General features: G+C 42.5%; 1 protein-coding gene across 9 annotated transcripts in view; it reads left to right on the top strand.

Annotated features, from left to right (window-relative positions):
* Positions 1-25,491, top strand: part of TTLL5 (tubulin tyrosine ligase like 5) — a 133,204-nt gene that overhangs the window by 15,687 nt on the left and 92,026 nt on the right. For 8 of the 9 annotated variants that reach the window (XR_008733161.1, XR_008733162.1, XM_055716167.1 and 5 more), the window contains 6 exons: positions 9,774-9,875; positions 10,003-10,094; positions 12,186-12,293; positions 21,761-21,842; positions 23,318-23,379; positions 24,123-24,214. Coding sequence is in view for 7 of the 9 variants with exons in the window: in XM_055716167.1 (XP_055572142.1) it covers positions 9,774-9,875; positions 10,003-10,094; positions 12,186-12,293; positions 21,761-21,842; positions 23,318-23,379; positions 24,123-24,214 (538 nt within the window). In the remaining 2 variants the exon portion in view is untranslated. The remainder of the gene's footprint in view (positions 1-9,773; positions 9,876-10,002; positions 10,095-12,185; positions 12,294-21,760; positions 21,843-23,317; positions 23,380-24,122; positions 24,215-25,491) is intronic. The other variant, XM_055716168.1, reaches the window with a different exon arrangement.

Consider the following 25,491-nt stretch of genomic DNA (forward strand, 5'->3'; position numbering starts at 1 on the left):
CCATGCAAGGAGAGAGTAACAAGCTTGACTTGTGTCTGAAGTACTGCTGAAGAGGAAATGGGGCCAGGGACAGCCTCTGCTGTTGTTGAGCCTTCCCCGTTCTGACAGCTTGAGATGCTTCTCTTTTTTTTCCAAATTTTCCTTCCTGTGTCCCTCCTTGTAGGACCGAAAGGAGCCTAGTGGATCTATCTTGTTTGGTGCCTGCGTACGTAATGGAGACTTGACACACACTGTGGGGAATTCATAATGAAATGGCTCCTTGTTTTGGGGAGAATTCTCTATAGTCTACTAAACCTGGGTGTTTAGGCAGCCTTATTTCTGAGCCTGAACAGAAGGGGCCTAGCCCAGCAGGTTTCATGGTCAGGTTTACACTGAATTTGAAAAATGGATTTAAAAAAAAAAAGAAAAAAAGGCAAAACTGAGCTGAAATGCAAATGTTCTTGCCAAGGCCCCAGTGACCCACCGCTGGGGGAGGCTTTCCAGAGGGACAGGGGAGATGCCACAATGGCGGGGCTGCCTGAGCTCACCCCCTCACCTCACATCGACCCCTCCTTCTGTAAGCCTGGCCTCCTAATTAGCCCTGGCTCCGCTGGGATATTTACCTTTTCTCTGCTGGATTCCTGTGGTTTCCAAAGAATTCAGGTGCTCGCTTGGAGCCAAGGAATTCACATTACCTCACAGGCTGCGCTTAGGCCAGAGCCGGCTGGGCCGCAGCTGCCCTGTCCCCCTGCCTGGCCAGCCTCCGCTTCAGTGGGAGCGTGACTGGCGTCTGCACCGACACTGGGCTCCGGCTGCGGCCGCTCCGGTGGGAATCGCCTCGGCAGAAGCTGCGGAGCAGTATTCTTCACTGTCTTTTTCACTAATGGACTTTTGGCGAGTGGGTAGTGTAGCGAGCCGGGAGACTTTCTGCTGCTTTCATGCTTCTTAATTAAGATAAGCAGGATCAGAGTCACTGAGGGGACAGATCTCTCTGTTTATCCATATATGTCTTTTAATAGACATTTGCTGCCTATAAAGACACCTGATTTTTAGACAATGTGGTTTTTCCTTTGAATTGTCTTCTGTAAAATGGGATCATTTGGCTTCAGCCTGCTACTGTTTGAGGGTTGCAAGGAAGCCTACTATATGTATTTTCATATATATGTAATATAAGCATTTAAAAATATTTTTTACTATATGTGTCAGGCCCCTTGATGCCCTGTATTAAATCTTGTTCCTGTGTCAGGTAGCTAGACACTTGTCTGTGGTGTAGGAGTGGCCCTTAGGGCCCTTGGACAGGGGTTTCATTTTGAATAACCTACTTCTGTTGAGCATCATCAAATCTCCTCTTTTGGTTGAAAGAGTTGTTAAAAAAAAGGAGTGGGAAAAATGGCCCCTTGAGCACTATTTGTATACCTTGTAGGGGTGTAGTTACAATATTGACATAGCACGTCACTGTTGTCCAGTAAAAAGTGTCTTGCTGCCTTCAGCAACCTGTCTTCTTGAGGGCATGTTTTAGGAAATCCTGAAGGAAAGGTAGCTAAAGACTAACTAGCAAAATCATTTTTGATATCTTCTATAGATTCCCCCCTCCCTATCTTCCATGTACTTCAAACTACACGCCCACAGCCCGCCCCCCCAGCCCTGTCCCTGTCCTCTGAATCTGTTTGGGTAGCAGAGGGTGGTCTGCCCAGGCACAGTGGGTCTCTGGGTATAACTACATGACACTACATAGCAGACATGATTGGTGTCCTAAAGAATCAGGGAGGCTGGGCAACTCTTGGTGACAGTCTGTACTGTGAGAAACAGAACAGAAGAGGTTCACTGAATCGCAGAGTGGCTGGGATTGGAAGGGACCTCTGGAGGTCACCCAGTCTGGCCCCCCCGCTCAAGCAGGGCCAGAGCTAGTTGCCTGGGACTGTGTCCAGACTGCTTTTGAGTATCTCCCGGAAGGAGACTTTACAACTTCTATGGGCAGCATGTGCTAGTGTTTGATCACCTTCATGGTCTTTTCTTACGCATCGCAGGTTCAAAGCACTGTTAATGGCAGTGCATAAGCTGAAAATTTACAAATCTGTGATGAGAAGATAAAAAAGGAAAATATTTTTTTTCCTGTTGCTGGAGACATCTGGTAAAACTGCTCCTGGATCTTGTTCTTTAACATAGAACTGTTTGAATAATTTTATCCAGCTTTGGTTAGAGAAACTGCCATCATAAGAGATATCACCAAAACTTTTTTTTATGTTTAGTAAATCACTTACAAGCTTTGGCTCCTATTCATGCTCAGTTGCTAACTGACATACCAGGTGGATGCTGTGGAAAATACTCATGTTGGAGATAGTGGGATTGTGATGGTTTCAAGACTTCTGTTTTCTGTCCTGTACTGCAAGGGAACTGGGTCGCAGGTGGTATTTTGGAGTCCTGACCTTGATAATGTTAAAGTGGAAGTATCTGTAGTTCTCCTCTACCAGTTCTAGTCCATAGAACAATTCCCTTAGGGCATCTTGTGTATTTTCATCCTGATTTTAACAGTAGTTCATGGGAACCAGAAAGAGAATTGAGTGGTGCAAACAACTCTCTCTGTGGCCTTAGTTTCATAAACAAATCGGCAGCTAATAGACTGTCAGTGAAGCCAAAGCCTAACATGTGTGGAGGGGAGGGAAGAGGGATGAGGGACTGAGAAAGTGACTCCAAGCTTAAAATGTGAGGAACGTGCTTATAGAAACACTACACTAGTTATTTCTAGGACATTTAAGCAGGAGCTCTGTGTGCAGTCATGGAAAAGACTATCATAATGTGTGCTTTTTCTGTAGTACTTGTTTGAGAGAAAAAGGATTAACTATTCTTTCCTTTTTCCCACTCCAGGGTCTTTTCTCTTCCTCCTTTCCCAGGCCCTGGCTAGATGTCTCAAATAAGCATACCAGAGCTACCAAGTTTCATGCAAAACCATGTAACATCTTATGTAAATATTTAATGATCCAGTTTACATATCTCCAAAATGTCTTGCATATGACAAACTTTACCTTGTGGTCAATTCGTTTCCTGAAATAATGCTGGGGATAAGTGGTGTACAACCTCTTGAGTAGTGTTCTGTTTGAATGTGTGGCAGTAAAAGGGTGAGTTGTTTGAGTTAAGGCAGTGTGGGGAACGTGTGTTAAGGGCAGATCAATGTTTGGCATGGTGTGGTGGATTTGGGGATTTCTAGAGATAAGTGTGGGCTCTGTGATGTGTTTTGTAGATTGTTAGGTCAACAGGGAAAAGTGCTGCACGTCACTTGTGGAGTAGGTGGCCTATTGAAGGTGAAGCTTAAGCTTGCCTATTAGGCTTATAGTGAACTGTTACAAGATGGGGAGGGAGGGCAGTAATCTGTTGTATCGGAATGTCAAAGGTGATTTTTTAAGAGGGGAGGTCTGAAGCATGACAGGGAGGCAGAGAGCTTGGATGCCTCTAGGTGATATACTGTTAGTCTAGAGGCTGAGAGTACTTCTGGAGTCTGAAGGGATTATTAAGGTTTTCTCCCTTGACTTTCTGTTCCTGCTGCTGCTACTGCCACTCTACTGATTGCTTTTGAATGCTCTTTGCCCCTGTCTGATCCAAGAGAAAGTATGGAGGGAAGGCAAATGTGCTGTTGTTGAAGGTGAGCTCTGTAGTGGCGTGTAGTTCCTGGTAAAGGGAACTGGTTGTTGCCTTTGTCCGAGCTGCTGTGTCCGCGTGACTTGGCTGTGACCAGCTAAGGTATGGGCAGATGTGTTGGAACAGTTGAATGTATGAGTGTAATTTCTCTATTCTAAGTTTTGAATTCAGAATGAAGGGCATCTCCTCTGTCCTGCAGAGGAAGGAGGAGCTGCAGTGAACGGGAGGAAGGCTGCCAAGGGCTGTTCACAATATGATTGCTGCTACTTCTGCCTGGGAGGCTGCGTTGCTGGCAGCAGTTTTGTGTGGAAACTGAACAGAGCACAGTCAACCTTGGTTTAACCTTTCCTATTTCCAACTGTATTTTTGGGGTAGAAGCTTTCCTGAAATACTTCTGTTTAGATGCTTTTGGAATCTAATCTATTTGATCGTGATTAGATTTGGAATCTAATCGTGTTAGTAGGTGTCCTTGATTTCCTTAATTTATCTCTTTCCTCAGATTTTAAAAGGACAAGATTCATTAGAAGGGGACGATCTTTGAGAGAATGGGAGTACAGTAAGGCCAGGGAAACAAGTGAATGAAAGTGAAGATCCAAGCAGTATGTAACATGAAGACAGGGGAAGGTGCTTCCTATGTCCTTGCTGCTATGAGCTCTATTATCCCTGTGTAATACATATCACAGAGGTGACCCAGGTTAATAGTGTGTTAGGGGACCATTCCTTCTGCACCTTCTGCCTGCCTCCCCTCCACCTCTCAATTCCATTGGCAGGTGACAGAGAATTCAGTCAACACAGGAGAAATCCAAGTTTGAAAACTTGTGGTTAGAACCTGTGTTAACGGAGAAAGCAAATCTGAATTTAGACCAAAACATAGTTGATAACCTTCTAATGGTGGATACAGAACAGACATCCGTTCCTTTCTTGGTTACCTCTATGATATTTCACATTGGTAACAAGAACTGCTTGGTTTAGGTGAGTTGTGGTGAGAAGAATGCACCGAAGAGTAGGAAACCTTTTCTGAGGTGGAAAATTTCACCTGTTACTAGATATTTTTTTTCTACTTGATAAGTCCTATAGAAAAATTCTTTGGAAGAATTCAAAGCAATGTGGATCCAATTGTTTAACCATTCAGACCACACAAACTTAACTACCAGCGATATGTGGCAGTGCTAAGTGTGTTGGGTCTCTGCATTGCAAGGCCTATGGAGTAGTCTAGAACTTGGACAGGATCAGATCACAGTGGGGGAAAACAAGAGTTGTTTGAAGCCGAGCAAGGAAGAGGTGGCGTTAGTGAGCAGGAAATGGTGTTTTGAAGAGTTTCACTTGATAAAATAGTCTCCTTTGGCTGAAGATGCACCTCTGCGTGTGGACAGTCCAGCCCCCAGTTTAGGAGTACTCTTGGATTCCTGGCTGATTGCAGGTTCCCACATAGCAGCATCCACAAGTAATGCTTTGGCTAGGAAACAGTCCTATCCTGGCAGATGATGACCTGGCCTCAGTTATTTGTGCCTTCATCACTCTTTGGCTGGATTATAGCAATATGAGATACCTGGGCATGAAGCCTTTAGCGCTTGGGAAAATATCTCGTGCAGAATGTTGCAGCATATGCTTGTGGTAAATTGTGTTAGGGAGAAAACAACAGGCTCACCCTTTATTTTCTGTGCCACCTTACCATATAGTTCCTAAATTGCTTTTAGGATCTTGGCCTTTATTTATTCTATTATGGTAAGTGGCCCGGAATCAGGAAAGAAGGGGCTCCCAAAATGAAATAATCATCTAGAAGACTGTAAGATTTTTTTTTTCCTAGGTGTTAACCTGAGGTCAGAGTATTTTACAAGCGTTTAAGTTTTCCTACTTTCCACTCTTACTGTAAGGCTTGTTCCTATGACCTTAGGTGTCTCTCAAAATAGCCTGTAAATTTTTGTTGAAGAAAGGCATTCTGTAGCATGCAGGTCTCTTCTCTTTCCTGGGGAGAAGTAGTATGCTGGATGAGTGGCCTTGTTACTACTGTGGAAGAAAGATACAGTGAAATACAGTATGAAAAGCTGTAGAACTATATAGTACTGAAGGTAATTGTAACTGGTATTTCAGTGGTAGTAACGCTCTTCCATCCCAAGCAAGTGTGAAAAACAAGCGTAAGGGGTGTGGGCTATTGCGAGCATTGTACTTGGATCTGTCACCATTCTGACATCCAGAGGCTATTGATAGAGGCTCTAGAAATAACTTGGATTTTCCTTTTGCAGACTTGAACTTAGCATGAGGCTAGTAAGACTGTCTAACCAGGTCTTGGAGGATATATAAAGCTGGGACTCAATTCTGTTGTTTAAAGCTTGGGGCTTTTTGATAGTAGATTTGAATAATTTAATGTTTTGTATTTTTTTGATGCATTGCTGAACAGGCCTGTGATATCCCTTAAGATGACAGCATCCCAGTAGAAGAAAAGGTTTATGTACTGAGAGGTGTAGAGCACATTGAAACCCTTCTGAATAATCAGTTGCCATGGAAATGTAAATTCTATGGGCATGGAGCTTAGACCACTTAATAATTAAGGATGGTCTCTGTAGAAGAAAGCTAATGAAAGCATTTGCAAAGTAAAGAAATACTGTTGCTTGGAAGTATTGTCTACATCTGCCAGGGGTTTATATCCTCATATTTCTGATTATGTGCATAATTAAAAACAATAAGAAGCTGATAGGCATGGTGAACTTAATTGCCCTGTATTTCAAAGTATTGTGGGAGCCATGACTTTGTGAAATAGCTTGCTGCTTGTGCTCAGTATCTTCCAGGATCTAGCTGAAAGTATATGATCAACAAATGTTTTCAGTACACTGCCAATAAATTATCGTTAAAGTGGAGATGATAGTCATAATTAAGAACAAAATATATAGGGCTGTTGTCACGATTTTCAAAACACAAGTGCTAAATCCAGGAAACTTATAGTTAAACTGAGAAGAAATTCAAATACTTTAAGCTGTGGAAATATGTGGAAAGGGAATCCAAACTTCCAAACTCTTTTCTGTTGCCAACTGCTCTGACTTCATATGTAGTTAAAGCTCAGAAAAATACGTTGCAAAATCTTTTTCACTTTTTTTAACCTTGCTACTTAGTTAGTTACATCATGGAGTTGGTTTTTTTTTCCTGCTCCCACCTGGGTATTTAAGGATAGCTTTAATCTGATGAGCATCTTCATGGATTTGTTGGTACAGTTCTTGTGGAGAGAGAAATATTTCTCAAAATGGCTACCAAGTGAGGGCAGTAGTGGCTCTGTTTTCACTGAAAAATGAGATTTGGGGTTTTTTTTGGCAGTTCTTTCTAAAGGAAGGATTTTTTTGTGTGTGTAACTTGTTAGATGTCCTTGTATAGTTCAGCTTCTGAACTATGGAAAATAATAGGGGAAGGATGAAGAGAGATGACTGTTCATAAAGCAAATTGGGGATGCATTCTTTTCTGGACTTTAACTTCATTGCACAGCCAGATGTCCCAAATTCCCCTCCCTCTCTCTCTTCCGTTTTTCTTGAGCATTGCTGCCCTTTTCCTTCTTTCAGGCTTCACCCAAATCTACTCGCCTCTTCTTGCAACTAACCCTGCTCTCCTTGGTACTTTCTTTCCCTCTTGCCAGAGCTTCTTAGGATAGTGTATGTCTGACTTCCCCTTTACCCTTTTTTTAATCCCCTTCATCTCTTTCGAGACATTAGCATCTTAAGCTATTGTGGTATGGGAGGATGGTCAGAGTGAAGAAGAAAGTGTGTTTTCTCTTGTTGACTTTGGTTTTGAACTAGATAGAACATGCTTGTTGTTACAAGCTGTGGTGGTTAGCAGTGGCTCGTACTGGTCATTCTGCCAACCAGATGCCCTGGATTCTGCCCTTGGTTTTTTGTTTTCTTTTTCTCTGAAGTCTGAGACCTAAAATATATTTCAAAACAGGATTTGATTACAGGCAGAATAAGAAAATGATTGCATGTGGACTGCATGGTCATTGTGGGTCCTTTCCATCTGGAACTATTCTATTATATTGTATTTAGCTTGATGGCGTGTCCTTGTCTGGATGTAAGATTTTTCAAATATCACCACAAATAGTAGTATTGTCCGCTTAATATTTGATAATTTCTAAAAGTTGTTTTGTGGCCTGCTCCTAAAACGGAGGTGCTGCCCTCTTCCTGTCCTGACTCTGCATTATAACTCTCTCCTATGTTACGGCTGCAGGAGGGTGTACCTGCATCTGATTGGAAGTTAATCTTTCTATATTTGCTCAAGTGGGTGTTCAGTCAAATCTATGAAGTGTTCTGACTTGCCGGTGGCTATGTAATTTGTGGAGCAGATCAACTAGAGTGGCTTGAGTATGCAACCAAGCAGGTAATGAGCTTTCAGCTGCTGTGCATCCTTTGATTGACAAAGGCTGATCACGCAGCTACATCTTTAGAAAGCAACTTTTGCATAAGATGTAGTTTTAAGCATCTTAAATTGGCATGGCTATCAAGAGAAACAGTCCTGCACCTTTCCTGGCTGCTGTTCCCATTCTCATGTTGACCTTTTCCTTTCCTGGAACAGGTATACGATCAGTTTCCCTGACTGCGCAGTGCAAATTGGAATGGAGGAGTAGCATGGTCAATTGTACTAACACCTGGTTGCAGGAAGCTACTTTGCTTCCCCCAGAAGCTTGTATTGTTTCAGCATTCATTCAACCTCTTCTCAAAGAGGTGTGCTATTGATAAGAGTACTGTTCAAATGGCTTCAGTGCAATTTTGCGTGTATTCCTGTGCTCATTCAGGGGCTTGTGTCCATTGTATTGTGCCACCACAAGCATTTCTGGACCCATGCAGTGAACTGATCTGATTTGATAAATAACTTAGCAAAAAAGGCTGGTTGTAGATGGCTTGCTGTGCAGGGTGCTCTTGTGCCAGTACTATGCAAGTAAGATAAAGGCAGATAGCTGAGGAAATAGAGTTAGACGTAGCTTAAGTCTGTGTGGCTGCTGAAGAGGGGGAAAGGAGGAAAAGAAAAAGCTTATCAAGTTACAACTTTGTAGCTGGATCAGGGAGCTGATCTACCTTTATCCTTATGCACCCCTTTTTACCTCTCACATCCTGTTCCCTCTGCCTCTTCCCAAGACAACACCGCCACCACCAAAATCCCTCAGACACCTTACGGACCAAAACACCGGGCTGTTTCTCAGTTGGATCAATTCTTTGATTCATTCCAACACAAACATTTGTGATGGTAGTGTATGGCTAAGGGAGTGGTGATGGGGTACGTGGTTACAGGACAAGTAATGCCTTTTAATCAGGAGGTTACCACTGTTTCCATAATAAACAGGCTGATTTAACTGTCGTATTGTTGGCTGTAACAGGGTTCATATGGAGACTAGATAAGCATGTAAGAGTGTCTTGCTCCTGATTGTGATCTTCCCTACAGTCTCTTTCCTTGTACACAATTAAGTGACGTTTTTGAGATATGGAAGGGCTTTGTAGTCCCTGAGAATGACAGCACAGTGCAGCAGATGCTGCCTTGTTGGACAAACTGATCTGGCCTGCAGGTTGTACCTGTTTTCCTGGATGCCTCTTGAGAAGGAGGATTGGCAGTTGTAGGCTGTGTAGCTGGTGGCACTAGAAATCTTTTCCCACCCTCAACCTTTCCGAAGGCATCCTTGGAGTATGTAAGAACTGAGCTGTGCTTGTATGAGACTTCAGGAAGTATTGACTGTGGTATGCATATTGTATATGATTGCTCTGAATGTGTTCCTTTCCCAGGACCGGTGGATCTTAACGTATTTGTGGTGGGTCCTATTGCGAAATCAAAGGGACTGTGACACTGATTTGTCTAAGGCAAAGTGGCCTCTTTTGCCAGAATGCCTGAGGGCCACAAATCTAAGCAGTTGAGAAAAAAAAAATGTGCCTACCATGATGTGGACACTGTTAGGCTGTGAGAACTCCCAGGAGAACAAATGGAGCTCTCTGTTCCAAGACACTGAAAAAGAGACTAAATGCACCTGGATGTGGCCCTTGAGAATAAACTATTTCTTGTGAGGAGAGGTTGCATTTGATGGAGTCTCATTACATGCATTCTCTCCTAGCTGTTATTGTTGAGTCGTCTGTGTAGTAGGTCATAATTACAAGCATGTCACTTGTCCAAGAAATACTGTGAATCTTTATCCCTCTTTACAGATTCGCAACAGTGAGGTATGACCAGGCATCCAAGAACATTAAAAACCAGTTCATGCATCTGACCAATTACAGCGTCAACAAGAAGAGTGGAGATTATGTCAGGTACTTGGCTGGAAACTGGAACTTGATCTCTAGAGGTTGGGTCAATTTACCTAAGTTGGTCTAAGGCTGGTGCAAATCTGTAGAGGTAGGCCAGTGGTGTCAACCTTCTGCTTTCATTTGTTTTTAGCTGTGATGATCCTGAAGTAGAGGATTATGGAAACAAGTGGAGCATGAGTGCAATGCTGAGGTACTTAAAACAAGAGGGGAGAGACACTGCAGGTCAGTACAGATCTTGTTGTTTTATTCCTTTGTTGGATCTTAACCATCTCACTAGCGTGAATCCTAAGAAGTCAGGGAAGAGCCCCAGTGAGTCCCATTTAGCACCAGAGCAGGGTGGAGGGAAGCATTCATTGTTCCTTACAGCTTGCTCGCTAAAGCTGTGGCTTTCATTCTCTATCCCCAGAGATGAGTCCTATCCCCAGAGATGAGGCCTACCCCTTCCCTTTTGCAAATAGTATTCTGAGACTTTCTCAGGGTGTGTTTCTTAATATTTTACCTACATTTCCCGTTTCTTAAGGTCATTCCATTCCTTCTAAAAGCTTCCCTCCCTCTACTGCTCCCATGGCCTGTTCAGTCTGATGAGTGACCAACCTCTGGAGAGCTGTGCCAGTTTGAATGACTCTTGGATGTGGTGTCATCTTTCCATGGCTCAGGTTTTTGCTGGGTGTTTTCATTTCAGTCTGTGTTCCATATAAAATAGCTCCCTCTTCCACACCTTTGCCAGGTCGGCTGGGAATAAATGCATCTGCAGAGCACAATCCAGGTATATCCTTTAAGGGATAAATTACCTGTGATACTGAGGCATCAGTAACACTACTGATAGCAGCTATGTCCATATTGCAAATGTTGCGAGGGAACACTTAGACATTGGAGGAAGGGGTTTGAATCTGGCTTTCAGATGGAGTAGACCTTTTCCCCATCATACATGTGCATGGATGTCCAGTCACATGCACCATGTGTTCTCAGTAAGCTGTGCACACGTAATTATTTATATCAACACATTTCCACACCACACGCAAACCTAAAGTATAAAACTGCACTCCTAATTATTAAGTAAACTGCTGAGCAAGGCAAGCAGGTTTCTCTAACTATCCGTTACAAGGCTTCTTGCACCTTTCTCTGATGCATCTGGTTCTGGTCATAGGGAGGCAGAATGCTGGCTGGAAAGTGTTGGCCTTGTCTGGGCTGGCAAGATTTTTGTGCTCTGGGGTGTTTATATACACTTAGATATTCCCATGCTGAGTTGCTTCCACTTAGTTTTCTTCTGGCACAGAAATTCACATCTGAATTTGCTTGCATGCTCCTCTGTAATTATTCAGGTTCCTGCATGTCATTATCTGAACATAAGAAATAGTAATTGTAGGCCTAAATCGGACTCTTTAGTCAAGTGGTTGGTACTAGATGTTCTTTGGGACAGGGATTACCAAATGTTTGTGTGGGTTTGCTGGAGGTCTTGGCTGTTTGCTTGTGCTCCCTTTGAGGGGTGAGGAAGGCTGTCCTATCATCCCTGCTAACTTTTCAGACTAGGATTCTAGTGTTTGTTCATTCCCTCCTCCTCTCACTTTATTAATTATACTTGAAAACAGAAACTAAGTGTGGTGTTCTTTCTGTTGCATGACTTGTTCCAAGCCCAGTGTAGAATCCAGGTCTACATCTAATGTGGATCTTTTCTTGCCTTTTGCTCTGTCAGCTCAGATTTGTGGTCCTGAGCTCTGTTTACAGTCTCATACAGGAGTTGGAGAGAGCTTCGTTACTGAAACTGCAGGTTATCTGTAGGTCAGCAGGACTGGAAGTTGTCACCAGTCATATCATTTTGAAATGATTTGTGAATCATGGTATGGGAACAGCTGCTTTAGAGGAAGGTGCAACATCACAGAACAGTTCTCTTAAAGTCCACAAGAAAAATTTCTGTATCTCTGTGGCTGTGGCTTATTCTCTGTAGTTTAAGGGCTTATCTCACTAACCCACTCTTGTTTAATCCTTCCTACTACTCTGAGTGGGCAATGATCAGGCTCCAGCTGACTTGTGCTGATGTGCTTGCCACATGTTTCTGCTTACTTGCACTGTACGTATACTCACTTCTGTCATTCCCATTTGTGAGTATTTTTGCACTAGGATACTTATGCATGTATCTATATGCTTATGCTTGCATGGATTTCTAAATGTCATTGCTTTATCATCCATAGGCTCTCATGTGCTTTGATTCACAAAGGTATCTGTCCATATGCATACTCTCATGCTTTTCTCGATATTGTGTGTTACTTCACAATCTACTTTTTTTTTTTTTTCCTTCTTCCTCCCCCCTTGCAGCACTGATGGCCAGCGTGGAGGACCTGATTATCAAGACTGTAGTTTCTGCTGAGCTGGCCATTGCCACAGCTTGTAAAACCTTTCTTTCACATCGTGGCAGCTGCTTTGGTAAGACACTGAGGGCATCTTTGTTGATTGACTCAAGTACTGTTTGAAACTTTCAGCTTTCATAGAATCTTGGAGTGGTTTGGGTTGGAAGGGACCTTAATGATCATATAGTTCCACCCTCCCTGCCATGGGCAGGGACACCTTCCACTAGACGAGGTTGCTCAAAGCCACATCCAGCCTGCCCTTGAACACTTCCAGGGATGAGGCATCTGATGCTACAGAGAAGCATGTGCTGCCTATTGCAAGGAGGCTGGATGCTGGTTCTTTTCTCAGTATAGATCTCTGTGAGGGCAGGGGACATTGAATCTCGGTTGTCCCTCTGCCAGCGTCATTCATCAGAATGTCATGCTAGAAAATGGGATGATGAAAAGGGACTTGAAAGGGAACTGGGAAGTGCTGGGAAGTTCAAGTTACTGACCCACTAGTGCCCTTGCAAAGGATGGATGTGGATTATTAAGCATCCCTTTAGAGCACTTAATGTTATCTGTTGATCCATCTAGCCCAGTGTAGTTCTGAGTTATTGCTCTACATGCGCCTGAGGACTGGGGACGAAAGCGCAAATGCCGCGCTTGGAAGGACCGGTGGTGGTACATGCTTCTGGGCTTGTGCTTGTGCGAGAGTACCGCATGGTGGCGTCAAAGCCTGCTTCTGGCAGAAGCTTGATGCAGAGCTATGTGCTGGCAAAAGGATTTGAGAACTGGCTGGCAGCAGTTGCTGGGATGAGGTCCAGAAAGCAGTGGCTGGTACCACAGTGTGCCTTCTCCTGCTTTCCAGTGGCTGCTTCCCAATCTTTCCTAAAGAGGCCTCCTCCTGCTCTTTAGCTGCCTTTTGCTCATGTGGATATATACACGAAGATGGAGTCTCAGGGCAGGGGAAATGAGTCTAGAATTAGTCTCATTCAGCGCTTAAACTAAAGATCAAGCTTGGCTTAAGCTATCCTGTGTTTAGGTATTGGGACTTAATATTTAAACTAGCTGTGAAGGTAGGTCCATTTGTATGGCCCTTGTATTGCACTTGAAAGCTGCAGAATTATCAATACTCAACACTACCGTAAAGGCTGTCATCTTTGGATATTTGGGGTGATGAGAAAATCAAGAATCAAGTAGGAGCCATGGCTGATGTCTTGTTTAGTGACCTGCCAAACTAGCTGCCTCTCTGGCCTTAGCTTCTCCTGACTGACTCTGATGCCTTTGTTCAAAGTTGGAGAACCTTGGCATACATGGGGATTTATGAGTTCGAGAATAGTTTTAGTGAAGTAGCAGTTTATTAGATACTCTAGAAATATCAACAACTGGATTGGAAAAAAAAAAAAAAAGGCACACCAAAAACTTTTAACTGCTTTTTTTTTTGGCTTCTCCCTTTTCCTCCTTCAGTTGTGCCTCTAGATGCCTCTGAGCTGTGTATGTGGAAACTAATGTTCCTCATGTACTTTCTGCTGGGCCTGGCTCTGAGGTTATTCCACTTCCTGCTGCCTCCCCAGGGCTGCACTAACCACCCTCTCAGATGCTCCCCCACAAATAAACTGTTTTGTTCCATTTATTTCAGTGTAAACATAAATTAAGAGCTTCCCAGGAAAAAGAGCTTAAGTAGGAGCCATACTGCTTCCCTAGGGAGCCTGAGGCATTTCCAGAGTTCAATACTTTCTGCCACCTTCCCCCACAATTAAGTGATGGTCCTTGTCCCAAGGATTTGAACTGCCCGTGTTGTGCTGTATGGCTCATTTTTAATCTGTGTGTCTTGTTCTGACACTTTCTGGTTGTGCTACTTCTAACTCTGTTGTAAAAAAAGACAGGGTTTTTTTTTCTAGCTGGAAATGTTCAGAATGGCTGAATTCATAGTTGTTAACATGATGGAGAAAAATGGGAATGAAGGTTTCAAGGCAGCATGCATAGGTTCCCAAGACCCATTGTACTTTTTGTTTTTTGGTGGTGGTGTGTGGTGTTTTTTTTTTTTTTTTTAATTCTGGGCTGTGAACAATGAAACCGCATGTGTGTCCTGAGAAACTTTTCAAATGATCACTATCTCAGATTTCACAAACCTGTATCTGAGACTCAGATATAGAGGCCTTGCTTGGAAAGCTTCTAGAAAAATGTAACTAACTTAGTGTGTATTCTACTCTGGTCTTTGTAATGCTGTTCTAGGAAGTAGAACTTCAACATAATGGCCATCTAGATAAAAATTAAATCACAAGTACTTATTTGTCTAGATTAGGTTGCCAGCTTTATTCCTCTAACAGTTTAGCGCCGTTGTGGTCCTTCATTCCTTTCCCAAGTAAATGTATTTTTGTTGTATACTTGTTTTCTGGATTTAAGGGAAGAGACTCCATTCATGGCTGCTTCATGTTTTAAAATAAGACTAGTGAAACAGTCTGTATGGTTCCATCTACCCATGCTTGACTAGAAAATGAGCGGTAGGTCAGGATGATTCTTTTTCTAATGTCAAAGTGGAGTGCTGCTGACAACTTGTGGAAAGATTGTAGTGATTCTCCTTTTGACCATGTCATGTGAGCTGCTGCATTCTAGTAATAATCAGCTCTCAGAGGATTTGGGATGCTCAGAAGTCTTGTTCCTCTGAAGTGCATTGCAGAAAGTAGTGTAAGTACTACGCGATTTGTTGCAGCCTTGTTCATGCATTGTTATTATCAATGTGATCTCAAGCCTTTATTTTGTTCTTTATGGTTAGCTAATAATTCCTCATGTAAAATTAAGCTGCAAGTAAAAATTGCCTTAACCAGGAGCTCCAGGACTCTGAACCACTGTGTTGTCCTGAAGCTGGTCACCAGCTCAGGAGTTGGTTGCCTCTGGAGCCTTATTTAAGAGAAGCTGGATTTTGCATTGACTTTGAGGGACATGACATCTCAGTGTGGGAGCAGGGGAGATGATGGGAATACATATACCTGAGCTGATTAAAGGTGGAGGAGTTCTCACTCCTGGAGTAAGCACTTCTGGGTAGGTTAAAAAAGGCAATGAGGCCTGCTGTCAGACAGTCTGAAAAACTAGCGTTGTTTAGTAGGGGATGAAATGGGTGCAGCACGTATTTTTGCCAGCATCCAGTGTAGCACCATTTTCTGTACTCACTGAAACATGAGCCTGAAGAAGCAATAGATTTATGTCCCCCTGCTTCATTTCCAGCTCTGGTCCACCCAGCCATGACACTGTTGAGCTCTTCTGCAATCAAGAAGGCAGGTTAGGATAGGATATAGTAGATGTGTTGATCCCACCAAAGCAACGAGTTTCTTACTTAGCTGCTCCTGTGTCCTAAAGCTGAATTGGTCAGGTTTATGTTTCTACTCGCATCTACATTAAGATGGTATAGAGCAAACAAACTATTGTACTACTTGAGTGGTGCTGACCTGGAGCTAAATCCTTAAAAAAAGTCTTCATTTGTATTTAATCACCAGTTCTCAACCATCTGTGGTGCTGTTCTTCATAAGCATTTAATTTTCTTAGTAGCAGCAGCTGACCTGTTTGGGGGAATGGTAGCCTTTTGTAGTATTGAACAGTGCTGGCCTGCTCCATAATGAATTTTGCAGGACACTAGGAATTTCTATGCAGAGTTGCTTGACATGAGTATAGGTGAGTCCCTACTTGGAGACTTAGGTCAGCCATACATGTACCATACACAGATCCTATATCTTTTTCTGGTATCATAGGTGACCTGTCAAGGAAAAGCAGAACAGGTATTCCCTCCGCTTATCTTTTTTTGCAAAGCTTAATCCATTCTATTTTTATACCCTTACTGTCAGGCTTTGCTTTAAAGCCAGTATGTAAAGATGCTATTTTGAATCTGAAAAAGGTTGTCCTTGGAGTCCTCTGGCACCAGATTCAGGAACCCTGTGCCTTTCAGGACAGGTCTTTTGATGCTCCAGTGTGCCCAGGTAGATTTTGTAATATAACTAGATCTTCAGAATTTAACACAACTGTCAGTTGAGCCTGAAGAGTAAAACTAGTTCAAGACATAGGTCTTCTAGTGATAGAGCCTGTAGGAGTAGGGGTCTATCGTACGCTGTTTTCCTTGCTTATCACTTGATAGTTCTGAATGGTATTTGATTGCTGATGATTTAGCACCCAGAGCTCAGCAAAAGAGTCAGGATCCCTGTTGCTGCAGGAGCTTTCTGGTTTCTTTAGGAAGCTGTTCTCAGCTTGGTAGCATCAGTTTACTTTCTCAGGGTGCTTGAGCAGATCTGGGAAGCATTAACTTTCCCCAAACCAGCCATAATGAAATGACCAGCATCGTCAATTTATCATCAGTGGACTTGTGTTATCGAGGTCTGAATCAATCATGGCTTCTCATTCCATCTTCTACTGTCATTGGTTCTTGTAGTCATGTTAAGGTCTTTAGCAGATAGATGAGAACATGGAAGTCAGGAACAGCAGTTATTCTTGTCTGCTAGTTTGCTTGGGACTGAAGTTGTTGGAGTTAGGACCTTGAAATCAGAAGTTGGGCTAATGAAGGCAGGAAACATGTTCTTTCTCCTTCACCTTATGTATCGGTGTATCTATGGAGTCAGCTGGCTTTTATTTTGATCTACCTGCTAGTCCATTTTCTTAATTTGGCCACTAAGTTTGTTGAAGAAGTAGCAGCAGCATTATCTACTCTTCTGTTCCTCAGTGGCATAAGGGAAGCTAAGTAATGGCCAAAGGTGGTTATTGGGATGTTAACCTCTTTGCTCACTATGATTTCACACACTGGGTTGAAGAGCTTTCCCCTTCATGGTTGATGATTTATTTACCCTGTAAGATTAGGATTATAAAAGTAGCCCAACTTGCACCAAGATTCCTGCTCTTTGATGTTAGCCTTGAATATGGCCTTACTAGCATTTCTGACTTCAGAGCAGAAGGGTGATTCCGAGTCTGGTATAGGTGATGAGCCTGACTGTAATCTTCTCTTCACTAAAACCAGTGGTTTATGTAGAGAAGGAGGACAATTAAGATGATGAAGGGTCTTGAGAGCAAGAATTATGAGGAGCAGCTGAGGTCACTTGGCTTGTTCAGCTTGGAGAACAGAAGGCTGAGGGGTAACCTCATTGCAGTCCACAACTTCCTCAAGGGAGCAGTGGACGGAGCTGATCCCCTCTTTCTAGTGACTACTGATAGGATATGAGGAAATGGAATGGAGCTGTGTCAGGGGAAGTTCAGATTGGACATTAGGAAAAGATGCTTCACTGAGAGGGTAGTCAGTCACTGGAACAGGTTCCTCAAGGAACTGGTCACAGCACCGACCCTGTCAGAGTTCAAGGAGTGTCTGGACAATACTCTTAGTCATATAACTTAGTTTTAGGTTGTCCTGTGAGGAGCAGGGATTTGGACTTGGTCATCCTTATGGGTCCCTTCCAACTCAAGATATTCTATGTAGGCACTCTGAAATTAATCCGCTTCTGAAAACTTTTATTTGGAATGTGCCTAGGTGTCCTTCAGGCTTCAGTAGAATGAAAAAAGGTTGAGAAGTAATCCTAGAAGCGATAGACTTTCTCTGGTTACCTATTGTGAAGAAAGTGCCTCTAAGTGATGCAATTACACATTTGGCCAAGCTAGTATGACAGACTCTGGCAGGTGCAGGCTGCATCTTATGAAGTAGGCAAGAACATCCAATGTGTGGAATAAGTCTGTCCTCTGTTGTTCGGTCCTTTTCTGTAATACCACTGAGAGAGAACTTTATTGTAACAGGGAGAGGCTTTATCTAAAAAGGAGTTAAGCTGTATTATTTGGAGTGCAATACAAATTTTTGCACGAGACTACAGCACCAGTACTTTCCCCAAAGCCTTTAGTGTCCAGAGTAGAGGCTTCGACTCTATTACTTGATATGACAGTGTGGTCTTTTGCTTATGAAAGCCTAAACAGTTATGCTGGCTTTTGTAGGGTAACAGGAATGATTTGGGACCTGACTCTGATAACCCCTCCCAAGATGTAGACCTGTTCATGTCCTCATAGCTGTCAAGATGTGGTCTACCAGAGTTGAAGCAGGTGCTGTACCATCACTAGATAAAGTGATGGAGTTAATTCACAAGATACTGTTTAGTCTCTGAAGCCTCAAGTTTGGCAGTGTGTTCAAGAAAGCAATACATCCATCGCTATACTCTTAGTTTTTCCTCTCCTGCACTGGCTGGTTGCTGCTTTGAATGAAATTGCAGCACAGTTAACTTTTCTAACTGAAGCTCCTTGGTACACCTCATCTCTAAACACAGTCTGTAGGATACCTTTAGATAAAGCACAGAAGAAGTACGAGGGCAAGATCAATTTTAGTGGCACAGGTGTAGTTCCTTGCATTAGGAATGTCTGTAAATATGCTCCTGCTTAAAATGAGACAATTGGTTGTTACTGCAAAAGTTGCATACTATGCAGCTTTTTTCGGTGTGTATGTGTCCCTTAACCTCAGGTTGCCTCCATTCAATTGCAGACCATGTACTCTGCAGTAAAGCTGCTTCTTTTTCCCCAGTGAACAAGCTGAAAACAAAGACCAGAATTACAGCAGTCCTCTAGGAATTGAGCTTATTCATTCTATGCAAAATCATGAAAACATTGTTTGTGCTACCAGGCTATCGCTTGTGACTTAGTTTCCAGACTTAGAGAATACCAAATTCTTTGGGGATAATTTCTAAAAGGGAGTGCCAGTGCAGTCTTTAACAGGAATATAAGCCAAACTTGGTTCTAGAAAACTGCACGTATTCCAAAAAGCTTGAGACTGTGTCTCTAGCCTTCCTCTTAGTCTTAAATAATTTCATTGGCAAAAGAATCTGTGTCTGATCTGTTTGCAGTTAGACTTTGGTCTGAAGCTAGCCCTTCTCTTAGGGAGGATGGGAAGCTTGGTCAGCAGTGACTTCTGTATGGGAGTCGGAGTGGAGAGGCAGGCTGTTCCTGCTGTGTGTTGGCAGCAGCTGGTACCTCCTGATACAATTCCAGTCTGTTTAACAAACTGCAAGCGTGAAATATGTCTTTCTGGATTGTAGTAGCAAGGGGAGGGGAGCAAGGGAAGGCACTGCAGAAACTTGGTATCTTAGTTTTTTCTGTTTGTGCCTTAATATTAGCAGTGCAAGGTGAGTTGTCATAAACTTAGCATTGCTACAGCTCAAGGCATGTGTTTCAGTCATTCTGTATTCTTTACCCTCTCTACAGAGGGAAATGGCAGTCATGCTTAAGCTGGTAATTGCAGAGGATATAGTTCTGATCTTGCTATGCTCATGTGACTCTGTCTTTGTGCTGCCTATGTATTTATTTTTACAAATGATAGCGGAGTTTCACAGTAGAAAGGATACTCTTCAGTGTTTAATCTAGGTAGTGCATTTTCCAAATGTGGAAGAGGGCCAAGGAGATATTTCTAGGGTAGTTGAAACCACAGGCAATTTCTCTTAACGCTTGTGCCCTGGTATCCCAGACGGACTTGACGATCCCTTTGTGCTGAGCACTGTGTGGCAAGCTGTGAGGCTTGATTCTGTTGCCAGAACGTGGTTATTGCATAGCTCCTGATGCCCTGAGGTGGGAGTGACATCTGTCTAGGGGTTGTAGGTATGACCTAGAATACAGGAGACTTGGGACATTATGCAGCAGCAGTGGAGTTTTCCTAGGAGACCCTAAGGCACTGCAGATGGCATTAGACGTCTAACAATGGAATTGATTCAACAGGGATACCCTGAAGAGTTTACTCTCCTAAGAAAACAAGGCAGACTACAAGGGAAGGGAGTGTAAAGCACTAGCAGCATGGTCAACAGGTTTCCCATGTATACTTGTAAAAGTGGATGGACTAAGTGAGTAACTGGGTGGGAAAGAGGGAGGTTTAAAGAGCAAGTGGTTTGGAAGGGAGAGAAGTGTGGGAGAGGAGGACAAAGCCAGAAGAGCCAAAATACTAGGAAAGGTCCTTTAAGGGGCAGAGGGAGGGAATGGCCAGCAGCAACAGAAGTAGCAGCTAGTCAAAACAAAATGCTCTGCTTCCTGACTGAGGCTGGGAGGTTGCAAACCAGCAGCTGCTACAGGTCTACTGGTTGCGTCTCTGCCTCGGGCATCAGCTGCCTGCCCAGTGGAGTTTGCTGTGCCTTTAAGAGTCACAAGTCTTCACCAAACCTGAGATTGTATTTTGAAATAACGTCTTAAAATAATCAGAGGTTTCTCCTGGTCAAAATGATTTGCTAATGTTTACACTTGTAATCCCCACCTCTTCCTTTTCCCTCTACCGCAGCCTTTCTAGTCTGGGGAGCAAGAGAGCCAAATGTAGACTCAGCCTCATTTCTTTGGAGTGAACCAACTCTAACTCTGTGCTGGTTTACTTACCACTTGGTGTCTGGCTACACAGTCTAGAAAAGTGAGCAGGCAATACTCACTCTGCTGCCATTTCCTCCCCTTCCAAGCCCCTTCCCCCCAGCTCATTTACTTCCCATTATAAGCTACATGAGCTTTTTGCACAGCTGCCTGCATAGGAAGATCTTGTCAAGCGCTCCAGCTCCCTGGAGCCAGCATCAACGTCAGGCAGGTGACAAAAGGCCAAGGCCAGAATTCAAGGAAAGCAGCATGGCAAAGAAATTCTCCTGTTTTCACTCCAGGCACTAGGGAACTGGTTAATTCCATGGAAATCCTTCTTCCCTGCCAATACCCTGTTCTGCGGTGTTTTAAAAAAATGTGCATGAGTTGCCCTGATGATCATTAACTGTATTTCTTAATGCTGGAAGAGAGAATTGCATTAATGCCAACTTGTGATTTATAGTCATCTTTGTGTAGCATCCTTCTTGCAACTCCTTCCAAGCTAGAGAGAACGTGTTGTATAGACTGAAATAGTAGAATCAGTCTTGGAATGGGAAGCTGGCTTCAGTCTGACCTGTGTAAAGCAGAACACATCTAGCAGATGTAATATGTTATGAATGTTTTAGAAACTAAGGAAAAAAATATTTCTGTAGTGGTTTGCTGCAAAGTGGCAAGCTGTCAGTAAGATAAAAAGAAAAAAAAGGGACATTGTCTATGTAGATGGAGCTGCTGAGGGTAAGACTTTTGTACTCCCATGGGGTTATTGCAGAAAAACATACAAGAATAATGGAAAAGAAGCTGATTTTTCTATACCTGACTGGAACAATGTATATAGAGATTAAAAAGTTAAAAGGAGAATGAAATTCTTTGGTTTCCAGCATCTAGTGGAAGAAGTAGATTGGACCTGCTATGCTTCTGTCAATTCTTTGTGAAAATAAGTAGTAGAGTTCTACGTTAACTGCAGTTGGGTCAGCAAAAGAGTTTATTTTTCTATATAATACTTTCCTAAGACTAATTTTCTGCTTCCATTTTCCCCCCACAAACAGAATATATTTAACCTTGATTCTGAGGAAGTGAAATTTCCCACTTGTGGAATGTTACTTGTTCAGCCCTAGAGAGTTTGCTGGATTTAATATAAATTATATAGCTAGAAATGACTTGACAGAGACTAATGTTGGACCTTACCTGAATGTTTAAAGGTGCAGTAAGGTAAACTTACAGTGTCTGCTGTATTTTTAGAGCTGTATGGTTTTGATGTCCTTATTGACGACACTCTCAAGCCCTGGCTGTTGGAAGTGAACCTATCCCCGTCATTGGCTTGGTAAGTGATTCCCAGTTTAATATGAGGCTGGGAGTGTTGCTAGAGATGGTTGTCCTTAAAACTTGTGGTCCTAGGAGGGCATAATTTCATGATGCCTGCGGAGTATTTGTTCCACTGCTTATTGACAGAGAGGACAGTCCTTTGCTTTTCCCTTTGCGTAAACAAACTTATTGCAGCAATAGGTTTTGAAAGAACCCAGTTGGGATTCCATTTTCTTTTTAATTCTTTTTCCTCCACAGTCCGTCATCATTGTTAACACTTCATAATCTCCCATCTTAGGCAAATTTTGAAACTCTCCAGACTATTGTGTGGGGTTTCAATCTGATTGGCTGAGCAGAAGATTTTTGGAGTCCAAGCAGAGTTCAGGCATTATGCTTAACTTAAGTACGTAGATGTATGCTTGAGCTCAAATTTTTGGTCTAGTACTATTTTTTGCTAAAATCTAAAGAGTGTTTTCTGGACTACTGTTTAGCTTTACAGGACACAGATGCACAATACACTTTTGTAATACTGTGAGTAATATTTCAGTCATGACAGTGTAGATAAGCTTTAAGTTATATGTTCCTGGAATAGCCATATCTGACCTTCCTCCTTTTTTTTTTTTTTTTTTTTTTTTTTTTTTACACCCCCCACCCCCCCACCCTCTCCCTGCGTCTTTATCCTGCATTGAAATATTTTCACACACTGTTTGTAACTCTAGAGTCCACAGTACCTATTTTGTTTTCGGGTGCAACTAGAATGTTTCCACAACATTCAATTTCCTGGTTTGGTGGTTTGTGCTTATATACATACACACTGAACTATTTCCATCCTTTACTACTTAAAGCAGAGCAAAGGATGCAGTTATGATTGCAGTTTTCTTTATCCAAGCTGTTGGCATCTATCACTGTGCTGTAGATATGTCTGACTTTTCTGGTTGTAAGGAATCAAACTTTGCCTGTCTGATCTGAACTGTATTAATTGATTTTTGTGTATGTGTGGATGGGTTTTTTAGGTTTTTTTTCCCTGCTGGATGCTTCCCATCTGTCCCCACTGTCTGACCTCTTCCTGTCTATCACCTTGCCATATAATTTGTTCCTATCCACTAGAGCTAACCTATCCAATTTTATGATGTTATGTGGAAGAGGCAAAGGTAACTGTGGGTTTGAAGAATGCTATGACAAAGACCTCTATCTACTCCATGAAATGTAGCATAGATACATTCAAAGAAAATGTTTGTAGCCAAGCAGAGCTAAAACAAGGCTGTATGTTGCTGCATTAGAAGACTAAAGCTGTGAAAAAGATCAACAGATTAATCTGTTGCTGTTTTGTCTTTACCTCTGTGTATGAAAATCATCTAGTTTTCCTCCCATGTTGGTTATGTCTGTGTTAAGGACAAAGCAGTTATATTGGAAGATATCTCAAATATTGATGCTTTCCTTTCATTTAATGCCAGACAAATAATACCTTTTGTCCTCTGTTGCATGTGGGGATAGTGATGCTCCTTTGGACCTGAAGATCAAAGCTAGCATGCTCTCCGATATGTTCACTCTTGTAGGTGAGTGTAATAAAAAGCTCCTTCAATCTTTCCTTGCTTTTCAAAAGCAATAAAAAGTAGGTTTATGAGCTGCATGTTATTAGAAGAACGTAATAGAGGAGAACTCTAGTTAAGGAGAGCAACTCTATTTATCACTGGGAAGTTATACGTGGGCATCTCTGCTTCAGGATAATCTGGCTGTGATGCTTAGGTGGTATTAAGAGTCCCTAGTTTGGTATTTAAAGACACTACTTTTTAGCAGGTGACTTCTGTTTAGCCCTCAGAATCAGTATTCATGTATTTTTTTAGGTTGAATATGTTGGTTCTGATTAGGCTCTGTTAGAAATGGAGTCATGATCCTGAAAGCTGTGTGATGTCTAGTGCACAGCACCTTTTAGGTGTCCCTAGTACATCTTAGTTCAGTTACCTGATGCAACTTACCCCTAATACTAAAAAAAGCAGAATTCACGTAGCTTGCTCAGCTGTTCAAGAATGTCACTATGCTGCTATTCAGTAACCCATCTTATTTAAGTACTTGGTTTTGAAGCAAGTTCCAGTTTTATTAAAAAAACAAAACACAACCCTAAGGCAATGTACAGTTTGGCATTAAACAAAGCAAGGTATAAAAAAGGAAAGCATCCTTTTTGGTTCTTGCGCAGGGACAGGATGGTCATATATAGACTGAGATCATTAACAGGAATGCTAGGTTTGTATTTCAGGGTTTGCCTGTCCTAAAGTTCTCATGTGGCTCCTGATGCCCATAGGCTTCGTGTGCCAGGATCCAGGCCAGCGCTCAAGTCGGGCCATTTATCATTCATCTGAATCTGTCAGGAGAAATCCGTACCAGAAGCTGCAGGTAAGTGACGTCAACAAGCCAGAGCTGACGAGGATAGCATGAAAGTCATTCTTACTGATTTTGGCTCACTGGTGAGAGAGCCATTGAATGAGTGAGATGATCTGGATTTCTAGCATAACTACAGAAGAGACTCGGGGGATGCACCTGATCCATAGGCTGTACAGCCACTTTTGTTTTGGTGCGGACCACAAGCTTCCAGAACCCAAGAGTTTTATGAATGTCTTCAAGACCACTTTCTGGGCAGAAAGAGCTTTTTGCATTGCAAATGCATTCACTTGCTCCTGGAATCTCTCACTTCCTTTCCCCTGGATCCTTGGACTGAGGCCTGGTGGTTTGCTGTGACTGTCCATTACCTTTTGCGCTGAGATAGCACTCTATCTCTTTTTGGTTATGAGATGGATTTCATGAATATCTGTGGAAGTGGAGCACTCATAAAAGCCGGGGAGATCCCCTGTGTCATTTGGACACTCAGACGCATTTCTCCTCAGGCAAATGGTACATCCTGGCACTCTCTGCAGCTGATGCGTATGCTCCTGTGAGGGACATGCAGCATGGCTGTGTAGCTCAAGTTCAGTTTGGAAATGAAAAGTCATTTTTGTTCATTGGCAGAGTACCAATACACTTTCCATTTTGGTATAGGGAACACTCACAGAAATAGCAATTTTGCTTCTTGTAAAACTCTTGAGTTACTGGGAGAGAAGTGGATAGCTGGTAAGGTGAGATTTGAGTATCTGTAGGATGTGTGACTGAGTCCAAAGCTTCTAAGGCCAATTTAATAGATAGGGTTTCAGACAGATCCCTCTGACCATTAGATGTGTCAGATAAATTAGGAACCATTTCAGAAGTAGTAACTTCTGTGATCGGATTCTGCAATTGTAAGGTGATCAAATTCTGATTATTTGATGTCTTTTATCTGAAAAAAAATTACACAGGACAGTTTCAGAAAATGGAATTGTTGGGGAGCTTTGAGTTTTAAGGAGACTTTAAACTTCCACATTTGTTTTGTTTAAAAAACTGGAAAAGGGGTATAAGGTGCAGCCAGCTGAAATGTGCAAAGATTCATATGACAGAGCAGTGGTTATGAGATGGGGATTAACTTATCTTTTGGGACAGGTGTCCCCCTTGCCAGGAACAGGATTGTAATCCAGTGATAACGTTTTATGGCATGTTTTTAAGTACCTAAATGGAAGTCCCATGGCTAAATAGGTTTATGGGTCTTTCCATGGTTCAAGAATGTTTTGATCTGCTCTTTGCTTGATGCATTTTGTCTTAGATTG

This window comes from Falco cherrug, chromosome 7 (assembly GCF_023634085.1).
Source record: "Falco cherrug isolate bFalChe1 chromosome 7, bFalChe1.pri, whole genome shotgun sequence".
In the NCBI taxonomy this organism is placed as follows: Eukaryota; Metazoa; Chordata; class Aves; order Falconiformes; family Falconidae; genus Falco; species Falco cherrug.